The sequence below is a fragment of the Poecilia reticulata genome, chromosome 21 (genome assembly GCF_904066995.2).
Source record: "Poecilia reticulata chromosome 21, P_reticulata-male-v2, whole genome shotgun sequence".
In the NCBI taxonomy this organism is placed as follows: domain Eukaryota; kingdom Metazoa; phylum Chordata; class Actinopteri; order Cyprinodontiformes; family Poeciliidae; genus Poecilia; species Poecilia reticulata.
The window spans coordinates 2,671,956-2,697,710 of record NC_088850.1 but is presented as its reverse complement, the minus strand read 5'-3'; the positions used below and the strand labels follow the sequence as shown (position 1 = coordinate 2,697,710).

At 40.6% G+C, this 25,755-nt stretch overlaps 1 protein-coding gene across 2 annotated transcripts in view; it reads left to right on the top strand.

Moving 5' to 3' along the window:
- galnt14 (UDP-N-acetyl-alpha-D-galactosamine:polypeptide N-acetylgalactosaminyltransferase 14 (GalNAc-T14)) overlaps positions 1-25,755 on the top strand; it is a 145,991-nt gene that overhangs the window by 86,206 nt on the left and 34,030 nt on the right. For both annotated transcript variants that reach the window (XM_081602516.1, XM_081602517.1), the window contains exons 3-6: positions 3,864-3,962; positions 16,207-16,274; positions 18,180-18,245; positions 22,486-22,607. In XM_081602516.1, the coding sequence (XP_081458642.1) occupies positions 3,864-3,962; positions 16,207-16,274; positions 18,180-18,245; positions 22,486-22,607 (355 nt within the window). The remainder of the gene's footprint in view (positions 1-3,863; positions 3,963-16,206; positions 16,275-18,179; positions 18,246-22,485; positions 22,608-25,755) is intronic.

The following is a 25,755-nucleotide window of genomic DNA, read 5'->3' as shown; positions in this document are numbered from 1 at the left end:
ACTCCCAAAAACCGAATTTCAGTCACTCTCTCCACAGTGATATTATCAATTTTTATTTGTAAATCACTCTGCTCTTTACACTTACCGAACAACATAAACTTTGTTTTATCTAAATTTAGCGACAATTTGTTAATTTTAAACCACTCTTTCAGTTTATATAACTCTAAATTCATTTCAAGCAACAACTGTCGTAAATTTTCACCCGTACCAAATATGTTTGTATCATCAGCGAATAGTACAAAGTTAAGTCTCTTGGAGACCTTACATATATCATTTATATACAAATAAACAATTTTGGCCCCAATACTGATCCCTGGGGAACACCACAAACAATGTCCATGCATGAGGACTGGACATCACCCAACTGCACAAATTGTTGCCTATTGCTGAGATAACTTTTCATCCAATGCAACACTACTCCTCTTAGACCATAACACTCAAGTTTTCTGAGGAGTATGTCATGATCAATTGTATCAAATGCTTTTTTTAAATCAATAAACACCCCAACAGCATGTTTCTTTTTATCTAATGCACTGGTCACCTCTTCTATTAAATGCAGAACTGCCATCGCTGTGGATCTTTGTGGCCTAAATCCATACTGACTTTCAGACAGTAGATGATGTTTACTAATAAATCTTTCTAATCTAACAACAAATATTTTTTCCACAATTTTGGAAAATTGTGGAAGTAATGAAACAGGCCTGTAATTTGTGAAATCATGTCTATTCCCAGATTTATGTAGTGGGATGACTTTCGCAATTTTCATTTTTTGTGGAAATATTCCTGTTTGAATTGACAGGTTACAGATATATGTTAGTGGTTGAATAATTTCCACAATCACCTTCTTAATTATTAACATATCAATACCGTCATAATCAGTTGACCTTTTATTTTCACATTTATGTACTATATCTATGATCTCATTTTCCTCCACTGCTGTAAGAAACATGGAATCTGGATTTCTAACTAATACATCATTTAGTATTTCATGTCCTGTGGGCTGTGGGATTTCCTCAGCCAATTTAGGGCCCACACTTACAAAGTATTTATTAAAATTATGAACTATCTCTTCCATGTTATTTAAATGTTTATCTCCATTGTTTGTGAAGTATTGTGGATAACTAACATGTTTGGATTTTTTTCTAATAACACTGTTTAAAATATTCCAGATACCTTTAATATTTTTTTTATTTCTGTCCAACTGTTTACTATAATAATCTTGTTTTGCTATTCGTAAAACAGCAGTCAATTTGTTCTTATATTTCTTGTATTTATTTTCTGCCCCAGTGGATCTATGCCTTATGAAGTCTCTATATAACTTATTCTTTTTTTTACAGGCATTTTGCAATCCCTTTGTGATCCATGGAGTTTCAGAATATTTATTTGCAGAAATAGACTCTACATTCGGACAATTTTTCTCATATAATGATTTAAAAATATTCAGAAAATTATCATATGCTTTATCCATGTCATTTTCTTTTAATACTGACTCCCAGTTTTGTTTAGATAATTCATCTTTAAATACATTTATCGATTTTTCCGTCCTTAACCTTTTAATAATTGGATTATGTTTAGTCTTGACTTTCATGTGCCCAATGTCACAAACAACAAAAACAGGTAAATGATCACTGATGTCATGAACTAACAATCCGCTTATTGTGTTGTCTATTAAATTTGTAAATATGTTATCTATTAATGTAGCTCTATTGGTTGTGATTCTGCTAGGTCTCGTAATTTGAGGGAAAAGGCTCAGACTACATGTAGTATTAATAAACTCTTCAGTCAATTTGTGATTGTTGACATTCAGCAGATCAATATTAAAGTCCCCACAAATAAAGTAGTTCTTTGAAGTTATAGCTGTATATGTTTTCTCAAACCATTCTGTGAAGAGGTTCATGTTAGAACCAGGAGTCCTATATATACAGCTAACAATTACATTCTTATTTTTTTCCATATATATTTCAACTGTTAAACATTCAAAAAGATCTTTAACCACATTAGTCATGTTTTCAATTTGCTTAAATCTAAAACTGCTGTCCACATATACAGCTACTCCTCCACCAATCTTTCCGTCTCTATTAATATAACTAAATTCATAACCATCTAATTCAAAATCGGCTCCCTTGTTAGAAGTAAGCCAGGTTTCAGAGATAGTAATGACACTAAAAGGTTGTTTAAATTGGCTTAAACAGTCCTTGATGTGGTTAAAGTTCGCATATAAGCTTCTGCTGTTGAAATGTATTATGGAGAATTTATTATCTGCATTAACTGTTATATTGTATTGCTGAGTCGAATAGTAGCAACAGTTATTCTCAATGTTATAGAAAAAGTTGTTTTCTGGGTCCAAATCCTTTTCCTTGTCCTGACTCTTATATTCAGTATAGTCAAAAGTTTTCAGTTCCGGGTAATCAGCTTTAGTTAAAGGTGTTAATGTTGTGTCCATAGATGTTGAGGACAACATGTTGTTTAACTGAGACATATTAATTGAGTGTCATGTGCAATCACCTGAGATCCCAGATATAACGCAAAGCATTTAGTTGTACTTATCCAGGTCAGCGATGTCCCGAACAACCAGAACCTTTGCCTCCTCTGGAGTTCCATTAAGTTTAACAAAAACCTTACAATTTGTTGTCCATGTTGATTGGATCCTTCCTTGTTTTCTCAGAAACCGAGCCTTTCTGGCGATGTCAGCATTCTTCTTGGTCAAGTGCTCATTAATAAATTCTTGATACAGAAAAGATCATAAAAACACAAGCTCTGACTTAGAACCATCTGCTTTGATATGTTTAAAAGGAGACACGAATCTTGATGCACCATTAAAATGAACTGAATGTTGAGTTGCGATCAGCATTTTCTCTGTCATCTCATTTCAGATGTTTAATCAGAAGATATGTGGCCTTTTGACGGAGCGACAATCTGAAAGCTCATGTCTTTATCTGGCTCAAAGCTGAGAAATGTGCTTGGATTTCAAAACCAACTCTAAACTTTGTGCTTGGAAAATGATGATTAAAGAAAATGTACACAGAATATAATCCATTTTCTGTTTATTTTGGTGGTTAAAATCTCACTTCACTTTGCTGTTCATCAGAATAACTTCACCAACAGTTTTTTAGTTTCTCATCTCAGCGGCTCATGCATGAAAATGTGCTGATAATAAATAAGATGCATCTGAAAGCCATCCATCAAGCTGTCTTGATGTGTTTAGTTTTATAGATGTGAGGAAGGTGAGCTTTTTAAAGAAACATGAAGGCCAGAGCAGAGCAGGCTCACTGCTGCTGTTGGAAAATGTCACCAATCCATCAATCTGATAGGTAAAGGCCAGTCCTCTCATTATACTGGATGTGTGTGTGAGGGTGTGTGTGTGTGTGTGTGGATGTGTGTGGTCTTTGAGAAGAAAAGGCTGCTGACCCAGCGAACACATCACACACCTCTACACACACACACACCATTATGTGGAGTATTTTAATGAGCGTCTTGGGGATCATCTATAATTCATTTATAACAGGTCTGGACTGATCGCTGGCTGGTGTGTGTGAGTGTGTGTGTGTGATAAGTATCCTTAAGCATTCAGACCTAAATGAGAATAAAGCAGCATCTCATCAATAATGACGCTAACTGACTGTTTTCTGTGTTTTCAGGTTAAATGAATCTTAAATCCGTGTTCAGCAGGTTTTGTGCCGTTGCTGCTGCATCTCAGCTGCATTAATAGCTTAAACATCTCGGCTCATTTGAGCGTGTCGAGCGCAAATCTCAGAACAATAACTCATTGATCCCTGCGTGACTTGTTACAGCTGTAGCACATGACACACTCCTCCCAGGATCAATAGATCAGATGTCATGTTCATTACTCTCTCTGCTGGCAGGTGCAGCGCTCTTCACTACGACTCAGATCTTCCTGCAACATCCATCATCATCACCTTCCACAACGAGGCCAGATCCACGCTGCTGCGCACCATCAAGAGGTAACTCACGCCTCGGCTTCACGCTCACGTCACACCATCTGGGTCATGGTTGGGACGTCAGTAGCTGCATTCAGACATTCAAGTTGTTTTTTGTTAAAAAGGTGTGTTTTTTTGCGATGGGATGAGGTTTGCACTGGTGTAAACCACGAAGAAGACGACAGGAAACAGATTATTTCAGTTGAGGGAAAAAGGTGGAAGCTTTGTGAACGTCTGGCCGGTGGAGGAAAACTTTTAAAAAAATTTAATTCTCTGCACAAATAAAATAAATGTCCCACCTTAAAATGCCAAATATGAATAAATAAATGTAAGAAAATGTAATTTCAACTAAAATATAGAACAATGTTCTGAAACATTGAAGTTAAACATCATTCATTTTTAGATAACGTGTAAAAATCCCACTCTGTGAAGGTATTAGACGTAAATCTGTCAGAAATCTGAGGAGTGATGAGCCTCAACCTTTAGCAGACTTTGTAAAAGTTTCCTTTGGCTGATTGAGTGATGCTGCAGCAGAATCTAATCAGGAGACATTTTGGAAACCCCACCCTGACCCTGAGCCTCTCAGCCATTGTTCTGTCTTTCATTTCGATGCTATCAGCAGGTTACCAACCAGCATTCAGCACAAAAGAGACCCACTAAGACACATTTCCCTGTGTTGGCTGGAGTTCAGCTCATTATGCCAGTCAGTCAGCAGGGACTGGCTACGTCTCCTTACTATCACAGAGGACATTGTGTGTTTTCTGTGTGTGTGTGTGTGTGTGTGCGGTGCATGTGTGTCCTTTCCCTTCAGCTCTTCTCAAAGCTCTGCAGTTTTCAACCAATTAAAAGACAATCTGTCTCCCTGGGTCCCCGCGCTCCCGTCGGCTCCCATCGGCTCCGTGTGTCTGCGTGTGTGTTGGTGTGTGTTGGTGTGTGTGTTGGTGTGTGTTAGCCTGCCCATGGTGACTTGGAGCTGGAAGTAGTTTCGCTGCTTTTCGCTTTTATTTAGTGAATTTGGAACATTTCCTCTCACCGGGGTGCAGCAGGTCCTTTTAGCTTTTGTGTAAAGTTTCATACGCGCCAGATATTAAAAATGTCTAAATATGAACTACAATTCAGTCTAAAAACATAATTACATCTTAATTCGTCTGTTTATGTATAATGTGTGAAGCTTAGCAGATTGAGAAAAACAAATGTTTGTCTCTAAAATCGTGATTGTTGTAGAAGGTTGTTGAATAAAAATATTGTTTAAATATCTTTATATAAAGAATCTGAGATGATAGAGTTCATTTTTCTGATGGAATATTTCTTTATTATTCTTGAAATGTACATCAACAAAGTAATATATTCATTTATTTTATTTAAAATACTACTTAGGGTCAATTTTCTTTATTTTTACGATTACATTGACTTATTGAAAAATAAAAATAGAGTGCCTTCTCCGGGTCAGGGGGGTCGTCCTGCCTCAAGTGGAGGAGTTTAAGTATCTGGGGATCTTGTTCAGAATGAGGGAAGAAGGGAGCGGGAGATCGACAGGCGGATTGGGGCAGCGTCTACTGTGAAGCGGGCGCTGTACCGGTCCGTCGTGGTGAAGAGAGAGCTGAGCCAAAAAGCGAAGCTCTCGATTTTCCGGTCGATCTACGTTCCCACCCTCATCTATGGTCATGAGCTTTGGGTCATGACCGAAAGAACGAGATCACGGATACAAGCGGCCGAAATGGGTTTCCTCCTCCGCAGGGTGGCTGGGCTCTCCCTTAGAGAGAGAAGCTCAGTCATCCGGGAGGGACTCAGAGTAGAGCTGCTGCTCCTCCACGTCGAGAGGAGCCAGTTGAGGCTCTGGCATCTGATCAGGATGCCTCCTGGACGCCTCCCTGGTGAGGAGTTCAGGTCCCACCGGGAGGAGGGGAGACCCAGGACACGCTGGAGGGACTATGTCTCTCGGCTGGCCTGGGAACGCTTTGGGATTTCTGGAGGAGCTGGAAGAAGTGGCTGGAGAGGGAAGTCTGGGCCTCCCTTCTGAAGCTGCTGCCCCCGCGACCCGACCCCGGATAAGCGGAAGAAAATGGATGGATGGATGGATGGATGGATGGATGGATGGATGGATGGATGGATGGATGGATGGATGGATGGATGGATGGATGGATGGATGGATGGATGGATGGATGGATGGATGGATGGATGGATGGATGGATGGATGGATGGATGGATGGATGGATGGATGGATGGATGGATGGATGGATGGATAAGAATACCCTCCACTGAAGTGTTTCTTTTAGTACCTGCACAAATGATCTGACGGTTCGTATCGTGTCTCCAGATGGTGCAGGACAGGCAGAGTCTCTATTAGTGTGTAAGCATCCAGCATGTCGGCAGAAATTAGATTAGCTGAGGGTTTACAGGATCGTTTATGCAGACGATTTGCCTTTCCTCATTCATGAACAGGAACGCCGACCAACAGAGGAGGGTTTTCTGAGTTTCAGATTCAGCTGGAACAATGTCTCTGTCATGTCTCTGTTCAGCCGGTGTCACGGCCTGGTCCGCTTTGCCCTTTAGCACGTCTGCAGGCCGGAGGCCAAATCAAATAGGAGATGCATGGATGTGGTGAAAGACGACATGAAGTTGGCTGGTGTGGAGGATGCAGAAGGTCGGACCGAATGGAGATTGAAGGGAAAACCTGAAAAAATAAACTAATAAACTGAATAAACTGCTTCCCTGCTGGGTGTGAATGGACACTTTGTCTGTATGAAGACAGGAAGTAGAAAGCCAAAGATGCAGAAACGGTGATGAAACAAACTGACCAGAGTCGTTATAAACCTCTCCAGGTTTTCACAGGCCAGTAAAACTATTGGTTTTGGTTCTGGGGCCTTTTCAGTCGTGTGAATGTGGGAAAATATCCCAGACGTCTTCGTTTTCCAACCATCTCTGTTTTTCTGAGTAAATCAGACATTTAAATGTTTTAAATGCACTTAAATCAAAGAGTCTGCATCATATGAACATGTCTTAAAACATAATGTCTTTATAGAGTAAAAGCCGGTGAGTCAAAGATTAACTGAACATTCAGATTTTTTCGTTTTTGTATTTTTGTGCTTTTCTTTGTGTTTTGGGGGATAAAAGCCTTGAACAGCCTGTCCTCAGAGGAGAGTGAAACACAATTAAACCAAGTGGAAAAGTGAACTCAAGGACGATCTTTTCTCAAAGGTCTTTGTGGTTTAGCACTTTATTCTTTGTTGCACACAACGGAGGTGTCAGTATGTTGGTTCCCAAGCTGCACTTTTCTGTTTCGCTCTGACTGAAGGAGGAGGAGGTTTACTGAGAGTGGCCACTTTAAAAGAAGTGTTCATTTGGTGTCTTTATGGGGACGCTGAAGTGCTTTCCAGAGGCAGAGCGATCTCTTCACTTGTCTGCTGTTTGCTGTGAGTCAGAGCAGTTTATGAGGACAGAAACGTGGACAGACAGCTTAGCAGTGAAATATCGCTCAGCTTTACGCTACAGATGTGGAATTTGATTATTAGTAGGTAAAGTAAGAGCGGAAGAGACAATCTGAAGGTCTGATTGTTGAGCACAGACATGGAAATCAGGTTTTTCTTCTTTTCATTTCACTTTTTAATCACCAGTTTACTAAAACTTTTACTTGAATTGCATTATCATTAAAAGGTGCAGCGACTTAAGTTATATGCTACTATTCAAATATTCATGTAAAAAATACATTAGTGACAGTCATGGTGGTATTTTTGATATTAATATGTAGTTCAGTTGAATCTAATTAGGTTAGGAACCAAAACACACCTGAGGACACACCACATATACCTTAATATGGATTAATACCATCAGTGGAAACCGTCGTGCCTCTGCTGCAGGAGGTAATAGTTATTCTCATTTCTGCTCTTTAGCGGTTCAACCAATCAGTGACATGAATGGCGCTTCTGGATTGGCTGCTTTGCAAATGCCAAGCAAGTAGCGTTGCAGCTTTTTTAGCTTCCAAATCTGCATTTTCTTTTATATTTACTTTTCTAAAAGAGTCATTGAATATGTGGATTTTTTCAAATAATTTGGAGTTACTTTCTATAATAAATAGTTGGGGCTCTACTTTAATCCTTACTTTTTTTAAGTTTGCTAGTTATATTCTTATTTCTGTATCAGATGTCCCATTTAATCCATCCATGACACCATTGTCCCTCAGTGGGGTCAGGAGGTGCTGGTTCCTCTCCAGCTAACGTTCCAGGTGAGAGGCGGGGTCACCTGGACAGGTCGCCAGTCTGTCGCAGGGCAACACAGAGACACACAACCATTCACACACACACTCACACCTAGGGGCAATTTGGAGAGACCAATTAACCTGACAGTCATGTTGTTGGACTGTGGGAGGAAACTGGAGAACCCAGAGAAAACCCACCATGCACAGGGAGAACATGCAAACTCCATGCAGAAAGACCGGGGCTGGGAATCAAACCCAGAACCTTCTTGCTGCAAGGCAAGAGCTCTACCAACTGCGCCACTGTGCAGCCCGTCCCATTTTAATATTTTGCCCAATTATTTCTGAGTTTTCTCTGACCAGATACTAAAAAACAGATTTTTGGTTAGTTTTTTAATAGCAGTAAAGTTGGGATCCAACTGGGAATCCCAGTCTGTCTGCCGGGTCCAACAGAAACATCACATGTCCACAGTTAGAGGAATATAAGGGTATCATTTTGGAGTTTTGTGCTCTTTCAGGCTCACCAATAATCATACCTCTGCTGATTAGTTGGATTTCAGAGACAATGATGGGCACTCTGAAATCTTTTCATCTTGCGATCAAAGAGCTGCTTTCAGAGGCAGAGCCGCTTCTTGTCGATATTTAATCAAGGGCTGATCCAAAAATTGATCTCATCTTCTGTGCTGCTGCTAAGCAAAGATAAGCAGCCCACAAGATAAAGACAGACAGAGGACGAGCGCAGGAAGAGCTGCGGATCGCGTGCAGACTTGTTTGGTTGTAATAGCTTTCGTTGGTTTTGCTTTATGTCTTTAAGATTATTTAAAGAGCAGAACCAGGAGGATGTGAGGGACAGGAAGCTCTACCTGGTCTTAAACGCAGAACATGGTTATCTGGAACAACGTAGCAGCATGTGAGATCACAGATGAAGCATAAATAAGATCAGCAGTTGATGCATTTTACTGTTAATTTACTTTAATCAGGTCTGAATGTTGACTGGCTGCAGAAAAAGTTGAATGAAACATTTGAAGCTGATGTTTGTTCTGATATCTAGACGTCACTTTTCTTGATTCTTTCTTCATGATGGAAAGAATCAGGAGAAAACCACATTATTTACATCTTGGTAAATATAAACAGACCTCATCATTTTACATATTACATGAAACGTAACCTCATAAAACCTAACGGAAATATTTAATAGAAAAGGCATTTTGGGAAGCTAAAATACCTTGACACAAAGCTAGCTAACGTTTGCAAAGTAGCCAAGAATTTAACAAGTTTACATAAAAATGTCAAGAACATAAAGACAATTTACCTACAAAACAAGCTAACTTGGGGTTTAGTTACTGTTTAATATTTTACCCAAAGATAACTTTACAAAGTAGTTAACTAGCTGTGCAAACGGCAATTCTAGAAATGTTAAATCCATCCATCCATCCATTTTCTTGCACCCTTGTCCCTCAGTGGGGTCAGGAGGTGCTGGTGCTAATCTCCAGCTAACGTTCCGGGCGAGAGGCGGGGTCACCTGGACAGGTCACCAGTCTGTCGCAGGGCAACACAGAGACACACAGAAACACACAACCATGCACACACACACTCACACCTAGGGGCAATTTGGAGAAGCCAGTTAACCTGACAGTCATGTTTTTAGACTGTGGGAGGAAACCGGAGCACCTGGAGAAAACCCACCATGCACAGGGAGAACATGGAGACTCCATGCAGAAAGTCCGGAGCCGGGAATCAAACCCAGAACCTTCTTGCTGCAAGGCAACAGCTCTACCAACTGCGCAGCCCAGAAATGTTATATTTTCAGTGAAATTCTTTACGTCCTCTCTGGGCTGGGGGCAGGCTGAACTTGCTGAAACCTCTTCAATGTGGAGCTGACACACATTTTTGGTTTCAAACCTCATATTGGGACATCTGAGACCAGACTGGAGGCTACTGGTTAGTTATGGGGGTTTTGCATCTTTTTAGCTGAAATCAGACTTTAAGCTCCCCGAAAAATAAATCTCACTCTCTAATTATTTATTTGGTCCATCAGACAGTTACGTCCAGCCAAGCAACCGTCCTGCTCTGCTCAGCAGCCTGCGTTCATCTGGGTGTAGAGCTGCCACTTCCAGATCAGCACCACATCAGCACTTTCTGATTCACTGCTCCTAAAAACGCCCAGTAAAGAGTTCAGGCCACTTCCTCCCCCACTAAACACTCAGGATTTAGTAGAAATAAGGAAGGGGAAGATTTATAGTCTTTGCTTGTTACTGCAGGTTTGCCATTTGATTAAGTGTCAACCTAAAGTCTCCGCCTCTTCTAACTCTTTATCAATCTACGTTCCCTGTTTGGTGGTTTATTGGTACAATGATTAATGCAAAGTTATGCCTGGAAACAATAGTGTTTATTTTAATCAGGTAGCATTTAGCATTTTGATTAGACAGAAGCCACCTTTGGTTGAAAACATAAACATGCTCCGTCTGGATGCAGAGCCACTGCAGCACAGATCATCAAACCCTCAGATTTTTACTCTATTTAGGTTCCTTTCAGGGCTTGTATGCTGCATAGATTAACACTGATGAGCCTGTGCATGAAAATCCTCCAAATAAGCAGCCATGAAGAGTAAATCAGCGAAACTGGATACGGATCTTCGTAGATTAGCGCTGACAAGCATTTAGTGTTTGGGCAACCTGGAAATATTTTTAGTTTCTTTGTAGATGAGCTTTGATGCTTCAGGGCTTTTCAAGAACTGCTGATGTCATGTTTCCAATTCAGACTTTAAAGGAGATTTAACATTATAAAGATATGTTAAGTAGAATAAAAACAATCTTTTTCATCAATAAAATTTAAGAGACGATGCCTTACATTTGTATTCAACCTCCTTTTATCAGTAATTTGATCTAAATCTTGCTAGCAGCAAATTTTAAGCAAACCTTTGAAAGGCCACAAAAAAAGGAAAAATAGAAAAAATGTGAATTATTATATTATATAATCAAGCAAACTTCAAAAACACAAAATCTTACGAAGAAGTTTTTTCTACTTTCTAATGCAAAACGTTCAGTACAATTGAATTAAGACAAAAATAAATTAAGAGTAACTTTTTACCCAGATAAACTTTTGGGTTTAGAAACAAAAAATATTTAAGTTAAATAATCTATACGTGGAATTAGAACTATTCAAAATCAATATTTATTGATTTAAAATATCTCACTGATGTTTGCTAAGATATTTGCACTATAAACTGAATAAAATTACTTGGTCAGATTTAGTGTTTTGCGGGCTGCACAGTGGAGCAGTTGGTAGAGCTGTTGCCTTGCAGCAAGAAGGTTCTGGGTTCGATTCCCGGCCCCTTTCTGCATGGCGTTTGCATGTTCTCCCTGTGCATGGTGGGTTTTCTCCGGTTTCCTCCCACAGTCCAAAAACATGACTGTCAGGTTAATTGTCCTCTCCAAATTGCCCCTAGGTGTGTGTGTGTGTATGGTTGTGTGTCTCTGTGTTGCCCTGCGACAGACTGGCAACCTGTCCAGGTGACCCCACCTCTCGCCTGGAACGTTAGCTGGAGAGGCAGCAGCTCCTCCTGACCCCACTGAGGGACAAGGGTGTAAAGAAAATGGATGGATGGATTTAGTGTTTTGCAGTGTGGAAGCTGAATACAAATGTAAAAAAAAATTTTTTTAATGAAAATGTGTTTTTATTCCACATCGCAGGAACTTTTCAAATAGCTTTATTATTTAGTTAAAATGACCTAATCAAGGATAATATTTCAGGTTTTCCTGCTCTGCTTTGCTGCTGGTGTCTTGACAGAGAAATAAGTTGGAGAAATACATCAGCCTCCAATGAATGGAAGAGCGGCAGAAGCAGAGGTGGATGAAAGAGTGATGAATTACTCCAGGAAGGTGGAAGGTGGAAGAACGGGCTGTCAGCAGACCAATCAGGCAGAGAGAGGAAGAAAGTGGGAGGAAACCAAGCTGAAAAACGCAGCAGAGCTTCAGACGGGATAAAGGGAACAAGACGAGCAAAACTATTAGAAATACATCTCACTTCTTCTCACCTGCAGAAATAATCTTTAGTAAAAAGCAATTCTGCGGCCGACTCAGAAATACAAACAGTCCTTTCTCCAGAAATACAAAGTGGCCGTGTTGTTTGTCTTGTAACCAACTGTGCAGAAGAAATGTAGCTCTTTTCAGCTGAAAGCATCACTTCTCAGGTGTAAAGCCCAGGAGTCCTGGCCAGCAGAGAGGCAAGACAATCTGAAACCTGTAATTGAGGTTTTGTCACATGTTCAGGGAGGAAAAGTGTTTTTTTTTTTTGTGGAGGCACTTTGCAGGATGCAGGTTTTAACTACAGCTACTATTGGAGGTGTAATTACAATCTGCTTTCCTTATACAGGTTTTAGTGCTTTCCTGCAAGTTTTGTTAAGGCTACGAATGAAAGGGAATTGGTTTGCATGCTGCTCCGCTGAGCAAAGCGTCGTGACATTATGCCTTTCTGTTTGTTCTGCTCCTTTAACTACGGTGCAGCTTTTATCACCTTCATGCTGAATGCTTTCCCTCCACTCTGAGTACACAAATACGGAGCAGAAGTGTCTCCGGTGGGATTTGATCCCGTCACCCTGGCAGCCGTACGGCGGTGCCCATTTAGTGTCAGAGTGGGGTTGGAGTCCCACTGGGCCACACATGCAGCTCAGAAAGCGCTGGGATCAAGGCTGTTTGGATGAAAGCGCTCTCCAAATTCCAGCTGCAGGTAATGAAAATATTTCCCACAGAAAAAAAAAAAAAATTGGTATATAGAGAGTTAGGAATGAGTGGTGCAGATATAGAGGTGCTTTTCTCTGGCAGCTGACTGCGTATTGTCAGTGGTGATAATATTTCCTGTGAGGTGAAGATAGCTCCCCTCTCAGCTCTCCTGAAGGGAGGTTAAGCCTCACAGCTGCGAAGCAGAGAGTAGAAACTCTTCAGCGTGTGTGAAAGAGAAGAATATGGGATTCTGGAAAAGAAACGAGAAACAAAAAGGAAGCAGATTAGTGACCATTCATCCATCATCATCTATAGATGCTCCAGATTCTCCTGGGAACATCCTGGACAGTTCAACGCTCATGTTTTGGTTAAATCTGGAGAAACATCCATTATTGTCACCATCAATAAAAGTCTATGATTTCCTGACTGATACCTTTAACGGTATCCGTGTTTCCAGGAATGTTTTTAAGCGCATTTGGACGTGTCGCATTTGATGGAAATGGAAAAGATTCAAAATTACTTCCTCCTGTTGCAAAAACGTTTTAATGTTTCAAAAAGATGGAAACACGTTTCCTGAAGGTTCTGACGAACATTTACCTCACATGACTGTTCAGCTGTTCCTGCTGACAGCATTTCTGTCTTTACCTTTCCAGGCAGCGTGTGACATCAGGAATACCAGCAGAATGACAGAACAATTACAGCTGGCCCAATAAAACGCAAACATACATCATTCATATTTTATATTTTTTACATTTTTCGCTAAAGTTCGCTCAAAATTCACATGTAAAGATAACTAATGAAACCAGGGTTTGCTTTATTTCTGGTGCTTCAAAGTCTCATGAATAATAAAAGGTCTGAACGCAAGAAAACTGGATAAAGAAGCAAATAAATGATCATTTTAAGTTAAATTATACAAGATAAAAATCACATAAATGGAGAAAAAGATTTGAAAGGGTTTATTATGGCCTGGCATTTTTAGCTGTAGGAACAGTTAGAGGTAGAAAACTCAAAGCTTTGGAGGCGTCAGAAATAATTCAAACCAATAATATTTCTTTTGGTATATATTGAATATTTGTGACTATCTGGGTCATCCATTATTTGCTGTCAAAAATAAAAAATCTCCATATTTTGAAGGTTTTTTGTGGGTCTTATAGGCATGAATATTTAAAAAAAACAACATAATGTATCTGTATACACTATAAAACCCAAATATCGAGCCCTGAGGTACGCCACAGCCCAACCAAAACACAGAGAATCGGTAATTAGGGAGAGAAAAGTTTAAGCTTGATACATTAAGAGCTTCCCAGGTTTTTAGTAATGCAGAAAAAATACCCAGATGTGGTTTTTAAATCTGAAACTATTAACGTTAGAAAAGTTTTCTCTCCCTTCAGCAGCAGTTTTCACATCGTCCGTCTTTTTGCTGTGATTTTCTCTGAAAGTTGAGTGGATGTTGTTACCAGCTCTAAATCTGCTCCGCTAGAGAAATGCTAAGAGCAAAAGAGACGCTTGCAGCCCGGCTTTAAAAAAAAATAATAATAATTCCTAGAAACGTAAACAAGCAGCGTTTAGCCTGGCGGCGGGGCTAGTAAAGCCTGGCGGGCCGCCAGGCTTATAATACACTGGGGGAAACCCTGCAGCTCTGATGTTTACAAAATAAATCGTATTTTCTATTTCGAGTCTATATTTTGACCAGCTATGCTTTAACTGATGAGCCTACCTGATGCATCGGTGAAGGAACCATTTTTTTTACTTCCCTTCTTCGCTGCTTTATTTCTCTTAATCTTGATCCCGTCCTTCCCTCTCCTCCCTGTTTTCCTAAGCCCACACATTCCTCATATTCCCCCCTCTCCTCCTCTCTGTCTCATTCATCAATCCATTCATCCATCTCTCCCGATCGGCCCTCGGCTCTGCACAGAGTTACAATCAGGCTTATTTGTCTCCCTTACCAGGCTGCCATCTCTCTCTCCCTCTCCTTTATTATCCCTCTCTCCTTAATCTCAGCCTATCTCTCCGTTCCTGTCTCTCCAACTATCCATCACTTTCCTCCTGCTGGTTCGGGGTCCAACCTGCTCTCCCCTCTTAACTCCCAGCCTCTTGCATTTAAAATAGTTAAAATAGCTTTATTTTAAATAAGTCCTGACGTTTGAAATTTTCACATTTATAAAATTTATGAGATAAATTTCATAATTTGAGTTTTTTAAAAGCAAATTTTCAACTTTTCAAGATTAGAAATTCATATTTTTTTGTATCTAAATGGCCCTAATATATCATCAGAAAAAACTGACTTGCTTTTTAATTTCTCCACTTTTCTGATTCACTGCAATCATAAATTTAAGGCACATTCCAAAAATAGTTAATTTAATACAGAGTGTCAGTTAAATTTACGTCTTGTATTTGCATAATGCCAGATAAATTCACATGCATCGCCCACTTTTTAGGTTTTTTTGAAAATCATGACTCATTTTCATTTCACTTCACAATTATCCATTAGTCTGAGTTGCAATATCTTATAAACTCCCATAAACAACACGAACACTGTTATTTTTATTCCTGTTCCCCACAGATGTTTCACCCTGAATCTTTAATAATAGTTTTTTCCTCTACATTTGTTTTCTTTCCTTGAGAATCCCTATGTTTGATCAAACTTTATTCCTTATTTTTTCCCTGCTTTCTCTGCTCCTTTTCTCACGAGTTTATGCGTAATCTGATGCTTTTATCGCTTTTTTACCATTTTCTTATCACCCCTTCCTCTCGCTGCTTCACCTCTTTTTTAATATTTCCTCCCATTCCAGTCATTATTCTAATCACTTCTTCATCCTGGGTTTTTCTTCTCCCCTTGCCGTCGTCTTTTCCACTCCTCCCCTCGTCCTTTTCCTCCCTCTGCGCTCATATCCAGAGGGGATAATGAACAAAGGTTATTGAACAGTAGAAATAATGAAATAAAATCGAGCAGAAACCCACCCAGAACAAAACACATTTTCTCATTTTCTTCCTGTAAAAGTTATGAATTTTTTATGTTTCAATCTCCAGCTCTAATGAAATAGTTTTTTAGATGCGACACATCATACATTTTCATAACAGGAATTTGGTCTGACATTTTCAATATGTTGTTTCATGCGCTGTGCTGTGCATATGTGATGGCTTTATGAACACCTGAGAGAGCACGTGTGTGTGTGTGTGTGTGCGTGTGTGTGTGTGTGTGTGTGTGTGTGTGTGTGTGTGTGTGTGTGTGTGTGTGTGTGTGTGTGTGTGCTGGTTGGCATTTACTTTCACACTTTCCTTTAATTTGTACATTTCCAGGCTCATGTTGGAAGCGTGTCTGAGCGTTTGATGATCTGTTTTGTTTCCTCTGCAGTGTGTTGAATCGGACACCAGTTCATCTAATCCATGAGATCATCCTGGTGGACGACTTCAGCAACAACGGTGAGTCTCAGCTGCAGGTTGCAGAGGCAGGCTGCAGACGCAGATTGCAGACACAGGCTGCAGACGCAGATTGCAGACGCAGGCTACAGACGCAGGCTGCAGACGCAGATTGCAGACGCATATTGCAGACGCAGGCTGCAGACGCAGGCTGCAGACGCAGGCTACAGACGCAGGCTGCAGACGCAGATTGCAGACACATATTGCAGACGCAGTCTGCAGACGCAGCTTGCAGACGCACGTTGCAGACGCAGCTTGCAGACGCACGTTGCAGACGCAGTTTGCAGACGCATATTGCAGACGCAGGCTGCAGAGGCAGCTTGCAGACGCACGTTGCAGATGCAGATTGCAGACGCAGATTGCAGACGCATATTGCAGATGCAGGCTGCAGACGCAGCTTGCAGACGCAGCTTGCAGACGCAGTTTGCAGACGCATATTGCAGACGCAGGCTGCAGAGGCAGCTTGCAGACGCACGTTGCAGATGCAGGCTGCAGAGGAAGATTGCAGACGTAGGTTGCAGACGCAGAATGCAGACGCAGATTGCAGACACAGACTGCAGGTTTCTTCCAGGTCAGAGATAGCAGAGATGAGACGTACGAAGCAGGTCAGATGGAAAAATGCATCCTCAGCAGCTGGGTGTTTAGTTTGGGGATTAAATTGTGTTAGAGGTCAGAGTTCACATGCTATCTTCTTCAGAATACCTTTAAATCTGTGTGAAAAGTACAAAAGAAACAGAGAACTATTTAGAGGAATTAAATAGAGGAATAAGTATGGCTGACATTTAAAAAAACATTTAGAATATTTCTTATTGGCTTGACTTCGACTCCTTTTCTTTATTTGCTTAAACTTAATTTGACCTACATCAGTTTATGGAAATTCAAATATAAGTCTAGTTTTTATGAATTATTATTTTGAAAAGAAGTCATCTTTAATATGTTTTATAGTTGTTGGAATAAAGAAATAAAAATGTTACCAACTTTAAACATGAAACTGTTTCTTCTGTCTATCAGAACAACTAGTTAAAGTGAAACTAACTAACCCGCTCTTCATTCTAAGATCCTGTTTATCACCTGGTTCAGTTAATGCAGTCAAAAAATACTTTGTTTATAGTACATCAAAGGTGAAGTAAGATTTAGAGGCAGGAGAGAGACGTTTTACAGGATTTAACTTATTAGTTACCAAACATAGAAACACACGCACACACACACGCACACACACACACACGCACACACACACACGCACGCACGCACGCACACACACACGCACACACACACACACACACACACACACACACAACCAAAGATGGAGCAGCAGCAGGATAAACAACAAGCTGGATTTACTTTTCCAACATATCAAACTAATCCAGTCAAATCATCTGCAAAGAAGTAGAGATGAATCCATCAGATATTAATATCTGCATCTCCCAATATTGAAAAAATTCTAGATCAAGTATTGGTGACAATGTGTTTGATCCTCAAAGGCAGATCTATTCAGTCTAACTCTATGCTGAGCAACGCCATGCTTTATTTATTTTACATTATACTGAGAACTTTCTGAACCATTTCAAAGATATCGGTATCAAAAGTGAAACAAGTGGATCGGTGCATCCCTGCATAAAAATCAAAACATGCATTAAGAAATGAAGTTTCCTGTTTCAATTTTGAGAACATATTCCAGTGGACTGACTCAACATGTCCTGATGATAAAATGAGGAATGGAGCAGGAAGCTCCCAGCATGCCGTTCATCACGCTGCTGGCTCTGAGTCGCTGTCCTGCTGCTGTGGAGTGTTTCAGCTGGAAACAGCCTGCAGCGTGTGAAGGAACGGATGACACACACCACACCCCGCCTCCCTACAGCACTACTGACGTTTATTACATCCTGTTTTTTATCTCATCTTTATTTCCAGAAAGCGACTGCCAGCTTCTCACCAAACTGCCTAAAGTCAAATGTCTTCGCAACAACAAGAGAGAAGGTATGGCAACACGGAGCCGGACGGCCTTTGGCTGTCTTCTGGCTCCGCGTGTTTGAGTGTCGTGTGTTCATCATGAGTCATGAGTCTTTATTATCATGCAGCAGTAGCGGGAAAGATATGCAACAAAGGCAGACCTGGCTGTAAAAGCTTGGAGAACTGTGTTTGTTCTGGTCAGCCACTGAATTCTCAGTAAATCTCTATTTAAAAAAAAAAAAAGCATTTAAGGAGCCAAATACATAAATATCGTGAAGAGCCGTGTTCTTGTGGATGTTTTCCTGATTTCACATGTCGTCTATTAGCTCTGCTTGTCATTTTTCTGTGAAATCTATTTCCAGCTGCCTTCATGCATTACATATAAAAAACAAACAAAATACACAAATGAATCTGACAGGCTGACAGAGCGAAGGGGTCATGAGCGCTCTGCCATCTGAAAACTCTTAAGTGCCTCCATGAAGGTTTAAAAATGTGTTTTTAATCCTGCAGCAGATTATCCTGCATGTTTGTACATGGCTTTCAAGGTGTTGCAGCTGCTGGTATTAGGAGCTCAGGGATTCAATAAAGAATATTTTATTTATTTTATTCATTTCTGTGGAGGCGGAACGTGTTTAAAGGTCTCTGGTATTTAGGTTTTCCTTTTGCTACTGAATGTTTGTTCCTTTGAAACAACAGAGGCTGAACAAATGAAAAAATCACAAACATTTTCACCTCATGGGTAAAAATGGCTCCTCAGTTTCATGACTGAAAACGTTACTTTCTCTTCTTTTACAGCTTTATGTCATTCATTTAGATTAACCACCTGAAAAACGTCTGAGTCAACCCTGGTACAGAAAAGTGTTTACACTTGATTGAGACTTTTCCAAAAAGACGTTAATGCGCTAGTAGAAGATGGAGATGCGTTTTTTCCGTTATGTTCTGATGTAGCAAATGTTCCCAGTCCAAACCAGACCATACATGATATAAAACTAACGTTATCCTGAAAGACAGAGAGGTTAAAAACGAGACCAGATAATTAGCAAGATAACAGATGTTTGTGCTGAAAAGCTTCTTTTTCTCCAAACATGATGCTCTGCATTGCAGCCACACATCTGCTGAGGGAGAAAATTATCCTGAATTGATGAACAGCAGAAATTTCTACCCTGTATTTTTTCAGCATTGACTCTATAATTTGTTTTATTAGATTAACGTCGTATTTAAAACGTGTTAAAGATTAAAACTGTATTGTTTTGATCTTGTTTTGCTGATGGTCCAGAACATTCATGGAAAGTAGATTTTTAATCTCACTGAGTTTCTCTTCCTGGCTAATAAAGGTTATAAAACTTTGGCATTGTGTTAACATGCTTCCTTCTGCTCCAGAGCCGTAAAATACAAAAACTGCTTTTATTTTATCGGTGGTCACCATGACGACGATCAGTTAATAAAGCCGATATCAAGCTGCTTCCCTGAAGCAGGGAGGGTGTACTTACTTTTCCCATGATTATGGTCACAGGTATAAAACTGGGCTGTTTTTGTTGTGAATAAATGTTGCTAAGCATTTAGATCAATAAAACACATCATAAAACTGGAGCAATAATAGAAAATTAAAGCCGCACGACAGAGATGGACAGATCTAAACCTGAAGCACATGAAGCGTAAACCTGCTCCTGGTTTACCTGTCAGAGCAGGAAATGATCAGTTTAAAGTGTTTGAAGGAAAAGACTTCATGCGGACTGCTTCCTGAGGTCAGAGCCGTTTCCTCACAGGGAAAAGCAGAAGAAGAAGGAAACACTTACAAGCCACTCCAGCAGGCTTGTTGAGGTTTGATGAGGACATTTGAACTCACATTACAGCTGGAAAATAATAGTCTTCACTCCTCTAAAGTGTCCCTGCCCCGTCTGATCCCGCTGCTCCTTCCTGTTACTGTTTGCTTGACATGTCCTGGTTTCTGTCCTTCGTCCAGCCTGGTCAGTGTCTCCTGCCTTCACCTCTTTGTCTCAGAGACAAAGCGAACGCTTTGCTACATGTTGCTGCTGAAGGATTTCATTACATTCTCACAGGAGCAGGTTTCATCAGTCTGGCTTGTTAATAGTTTATGGCTTTAGGCTTTTCGACTTGATTATCTTTTTAATGGTCATAAAAGCTCACCAGTCTGGCTCTGTGTGTCTTCTCTGTCAACCACAGATGGTTTATGCTGCCACGATAAATCCTCTCGCTTCTTGCATTCAGATTAACCTCAACCTAATCTAAAGCTATTTTAATGGGAGAAAATTATCATATTGTTCTTAAAAATACAGTTTATTTGGAGTATCTTCTGCAGCTGGGCTGAAATATAAAGGGTCAATGCTAGTTGACTCGCTATTGGCTGGTGGGTTATTCATACAAAGAGGATTTTTTTAAGCAAAACATTTTTTCTACTGCTTCCTATATTCATGTTTATTTTTAGATCTTTTAAATATTCTCTGGAATCTTGCCTTTATTTTAAACTAATTAAAATAAACCTGGTAGATCCTGAGATATATTACGGTCACTTTCAGGCAAAAAAGCAGAAAATATGCTGATTGTTTCTAACAGTTGTGATAGAAATCACCTGATGGATTAGTTTTTGGTAAGTGACTTGGATCCCACTTGCTCAGTCTCTTGGTTGAGCTGCTTCAGTCAAACATTCATCTTTATCAGGCCTTCCTGGTTAAATAAATGTAAAAAAAAAATAAAATAAACAACCTACTATTGCAAAATGAACCTCAGATCCAACGTTATACCAATATAAAGTGTGTTCCTGTTAGCAGAGAGTGAGAGTAGAGTACAGCTGTGAATTATCAACAGAGATTAAAGATCATCTCTGCACACGGAGTCGACTCTGAATGTGTTTATGTGCATCTAAGTAAACGGCTGCCGACTCGGGTCACTTTATTCCTCCATCAGTGTTTGTGCCGGCCTGAGTGCGGCTCCGTTTATGTGTGTGGGTCCATCCATCCAGAAAATAAAGCCTTATTGAGGATGAAATGGGATTTTTAATTGGCTGAGCCCCGGCCTAACTGCTCTGCGTGGAACTTCACGGCCCCTTGTACAATGTCACCGACACACACAAACACAACGGACCCTCGGCGCACACGTGCACCCTCAGCCGTGCACGTGTGCGCACACTGACTGAAAAGACACATTCACGCAGGATATATCTATGTGTCAGGGAGTATTGATTAGACCATTTACACCAAATAGAGGAGAACACTGGCCGCCATCAGGGAGGCCTCCCTAACTAGCTCATTTACACACACACATTTAAAAACGACCTGAAGTCACCCGACACACACATCGACTCTCCTCCTTCACTCTTCTGTTTCTGTCCTTTAGAAGTGAACAGACGAAGCTTTTCTCCCAGACGAAGCCTGACACGTACATGCAGAGTGTGATGCGGCTGTTAAAAGGTTGTCTCCATGTCTGACAGCGCCTCTAAGAGCCCGCATCGATTTTCCCCTCCGCTGACTGTCTCTGAGAGCCAGGAGGCCAGAGAGGGAGGGATCAGATGTCAATACATGCAGCAAGGCACTCACACTGCCGAGGATGATGGTTCCATTCCCACCACGCCTCGGACTGAACAGCAGCCATGTTTAGTCGGCTTTATTCCAACTCCAGTTCGTTTTTCTGAAAAATCTGAATGCGTAATCTGTTGGGTTGAATTCAACTCTGGTACAGTTTGAATCCACATGTGAACACCAAGCAGACCAGAGACGGTTTCAAAAGCAGGAAGTGGACTACAAGCGCATGGCATTATGGGTAAATATGACTACAGCAAATGCTTGAGTGTCCGTGCATCTTCACACCTGATAGTCAGATAGACTCAGTTTGATTGAGACCAAAACGGTTCCCCTCCTCACCTGTGGGGGCGCTGCAACAAGAACCACTGAAGAAGACTGAGTGCAACTTCATTCTTCGTGAAATGCAAACTAAAATGGAGTCAGATTTTAGGGATTGTAGGACTTTTAATTTTTTTATCTTTGATAAAATAAAAACACAGGAATTTCCACCTGCTTCCTCTGGACTCAGGTGTTGTTTTGGTTTAATTTACCCAGAATGCCTTGTGCTACATTCAACTTCCTGCTTTTGGAGCAGTGTCCAGGCTGCTTGGCAAACAAGTAATTAAAATGAAAACATGGTCAGTTTCATTCATGAGTTAATTTGAAGAAATCACATCTACCACGTTATGAAACTACCTTAAGAAGCCAGAAGCTCCTAAACTGTCGTTTTGTTTGTGTTCCCGCCTCAGGCCTGATCCGGTCCAGAGTGCGAGGGGCCGACGCAGCCAGGGCCAAAGTCCTGACCTTCCTGGACAGCCACTGTGAGGTCAACAAAGACTGGCTGCCCCCCCTGCTGCAGAGGATCAAACAGGTGAGCTGCAGCCTCATTATGCTAACCAACACACCTGGAAGGGTTGAAACCTCTCCAGAAACTGGGATCAGCAGCTCCAGTAACATCTGCAGAGTTCCTCACAGCTTATAAACCCCATGAAAAACCTCTGAGTGTGTTTTTGTGTTTGCAGTTGCTTCAGGAATGAAATGTGTTCATTGTGAAAGTAGTCGTCTCTCTGATTGCCTCTCATTAAGAAATAAGTGCTGCACTTTCTGCTCCCCCGCCAGCCTCCGCTGTTTGTCTCCTCTTTCTGAGCCGCCCGCCTTTAACTGCCCTTTCCTCTCTTATCTGTCTGCTCCTGTTCTGGCATTTCTCAGTTCTTCCACAGTTTTACATCTTTTCTTTCTCCTTTTCCATCACTCCTGCTCTTGTTTGTCACCGCTCTCATCGCCTGCAGTTATTTTCCTCCATTTATCGCCAGACTTCACCTGTTGCCATCACATTCTTACTATTTAATTATTTCAACCAAATTACCTCTCTCTCTAAGTCTAAAATATTCAAACTATTTTTTGTTTGTAGACGTGGTGAAATCTTGGTTTTATATTTTTAAACTGAAGAGAGTTCTGCTAATAATCTAATTGTGTGATTCACACAAAGACTGGAGTTTGACATTTTATCCTCCTTTCCTGATAGATTCTCATCTTTGCTGTTGTTTCATAACTTTTTCTATTTTTATTCATGGCATACAGCCACTCTCAAGTACTTTTTACACCTTATTCTCTAGGTGTCCTCTCATTTCCTGAGTTTTTTTCCACCTATTCATCAAGTCAGCAGATCCTTTGTTGGTATTAAAGACCTTTGATCTCCTTGTGTAGAGGCGGATCAATAAGTAAATCCACCTGAGAGTCAGAAGTGTTTGGGCTGCAGTGTCAACATCACCGTTATTCATTCCCACAGCGTGCGTACGTGCGTTTTAATGCACAACAAGTCGTTTGTCACTGTCCATGCCGGTCATTTTATAGTCGTATATTTAGATTTAAATGTATGAAGTATCGATCCGGGTCAGCAGAACCCCACACCGCTCTAAAATCCGATCACCTTTCAAATAATTGTCTGTCTTTTTGATAGAGAGCTGAAATCTCACCAGTATTTCAATTTATCTTAATTCCTATAGCTTTCAGTCATCGTGGTGTAGAATTTTATTTATAACTCAGTTTCATCATTCACAGCAGATCATTTAACAACAATGTTTTGTTTTTAAAATCTTTGTCAGTTATAATTTTACCTTTATTTGTGCTGCTCGGCTGCAACAAGTCAGTCAATGCAGGTCCATTAAAAAAAGAAAAAAAAGAATATTGACAAGTTCTTTATCTTATCAACCAGTTCACTAAGCATGACATTTTGCAAGTTACATACTTGTAGCCTTTATTTATGCAGATGTTCTGTCTACGCTGTTGAAGTTGGTGTTTGCAAACCAGCCAATCTGGGAGGATAATTCCCTTTCCTTGGTGCTGATTGGCTGAACCCAGAAGAGCAGAAACAAGGAAGTCTGTAGATGTTAGCTTCTGCAGTAGTGATAAGATGATTAATGCACATAGGTATATTTGGTGTTTGAAATATGGAAATAGGAAGTTACAGGTGTTTTAGACGGAGTCTCGTTCCATGTAATTTGAGATGATGATGTGACAAAAGCTGCGTTCACACTGCAGCCTGAAGTGACCCAATTCCGATCTTTTTGACGTAATGCGACCTGTATCTGATCTTTTCATGGCAGTGTGAACAGCTCAGGTCGGATTCTTTTAGAATGTGACCCATATCCGATACGTATCCGATTCAAATGCGACCATAACGTTCAGGCCGCATTCATCCGAACTGAACGTCACTGATTCTCAACAAATCTCACTATTCTGCTCCTGATACGAGCAGGAAGGAAGAAAAACAACAACCATGACGGATTATATGAGGATTAAGTTGTTAATTTGCTGCTCCGGCCGGATAAAAACTTCAAATATATAAGCTAAGCTCCACCGTTAGCCTCCATGTTTACTTCCGCAAACACTGAGTTCTTCTTCTTCTTCTTTTTATGGCGGTTGGCAGAACACTGAGAACGCTGACGCTATGACGCCCTCTAGTGCGCATGCGGGACACTTTCAGGTCGTTTGCCCGTTTACACTGCAGAACACATACAGGAAGCATTTACTGGCAGTGAGAACGGACCCGGGAAAAAAAAATCGGAATTGAGTCACTTCCAGCTGCAGTGTGAACGCAGCCTATATAATGCGTAGATCAGGAAAACATCACAAATTGTGCAATAAATAAACAAGGCAGGTAGTTTACAATAATTACACTTTTCTTTTACTACTAACCAGGTTATTCCCACTCAGTTTATAAAAATATATATTTTTAAAGGTGAAACCAGTTCCTGTTCATCGCTGAGGCGTCTGGACTTTGGGCATTATTGTACATTTCTAGAGTTTCTCCCATGAATTTCCATAAGAACACAGAAAAATCTGTGAAACTTTAGCTATGTTGTTCAAAACAGTTTCCATTCCTTTAGTTTTTTCTCATGAGAAATCTGTCATTCTAAGAATAAAGCTGCATAAACGAGGAGTAACATTTCCACTCTATCAGCTGTTTCTGAGTTTAAATATTCTCCTTGAAAATCTTTCTTCTCTTTAAGGCAACCTACTTATGCAGCAGGATGAAAAACATGACAAGTGAATTTAACCTTTATGAAAGGTGGGAAAACTAAAACATGCTGTTTACAGGGAGCAAGTTGTGGGAAAATCTGAGACCAAAGCTAATAAGCTAGATGCGACACAGGAGAGAAACATGAAGATGGGCGATAATAGATGGTGATGATGAGGATGATGCAGATTGTTTTGGGGTCAGGATGCTCTCAGCCCAGCCATAAGATGTTCTCATTTTAAATTAGGTGGAAAAAACCAAATGACTGGAATTAAGAAACTGCTCCGGAGTGATTTGAAAATAACAGTCATCCAATTACAACACTAATGTCACGAATGCTTCTCCCTGAGTGCTGCACAGTGTCATTACCCTAACAGCTATTGAAGCAGCCGCAGCGCTCTGCGATGTGGCTGGAGCTACGGTGGGATGCTGCCCACGTCCCCTTGCACTGACCCTGCAGCTAATGGTCCAGAACCGCTCCACCTGCTCTGTAATATCA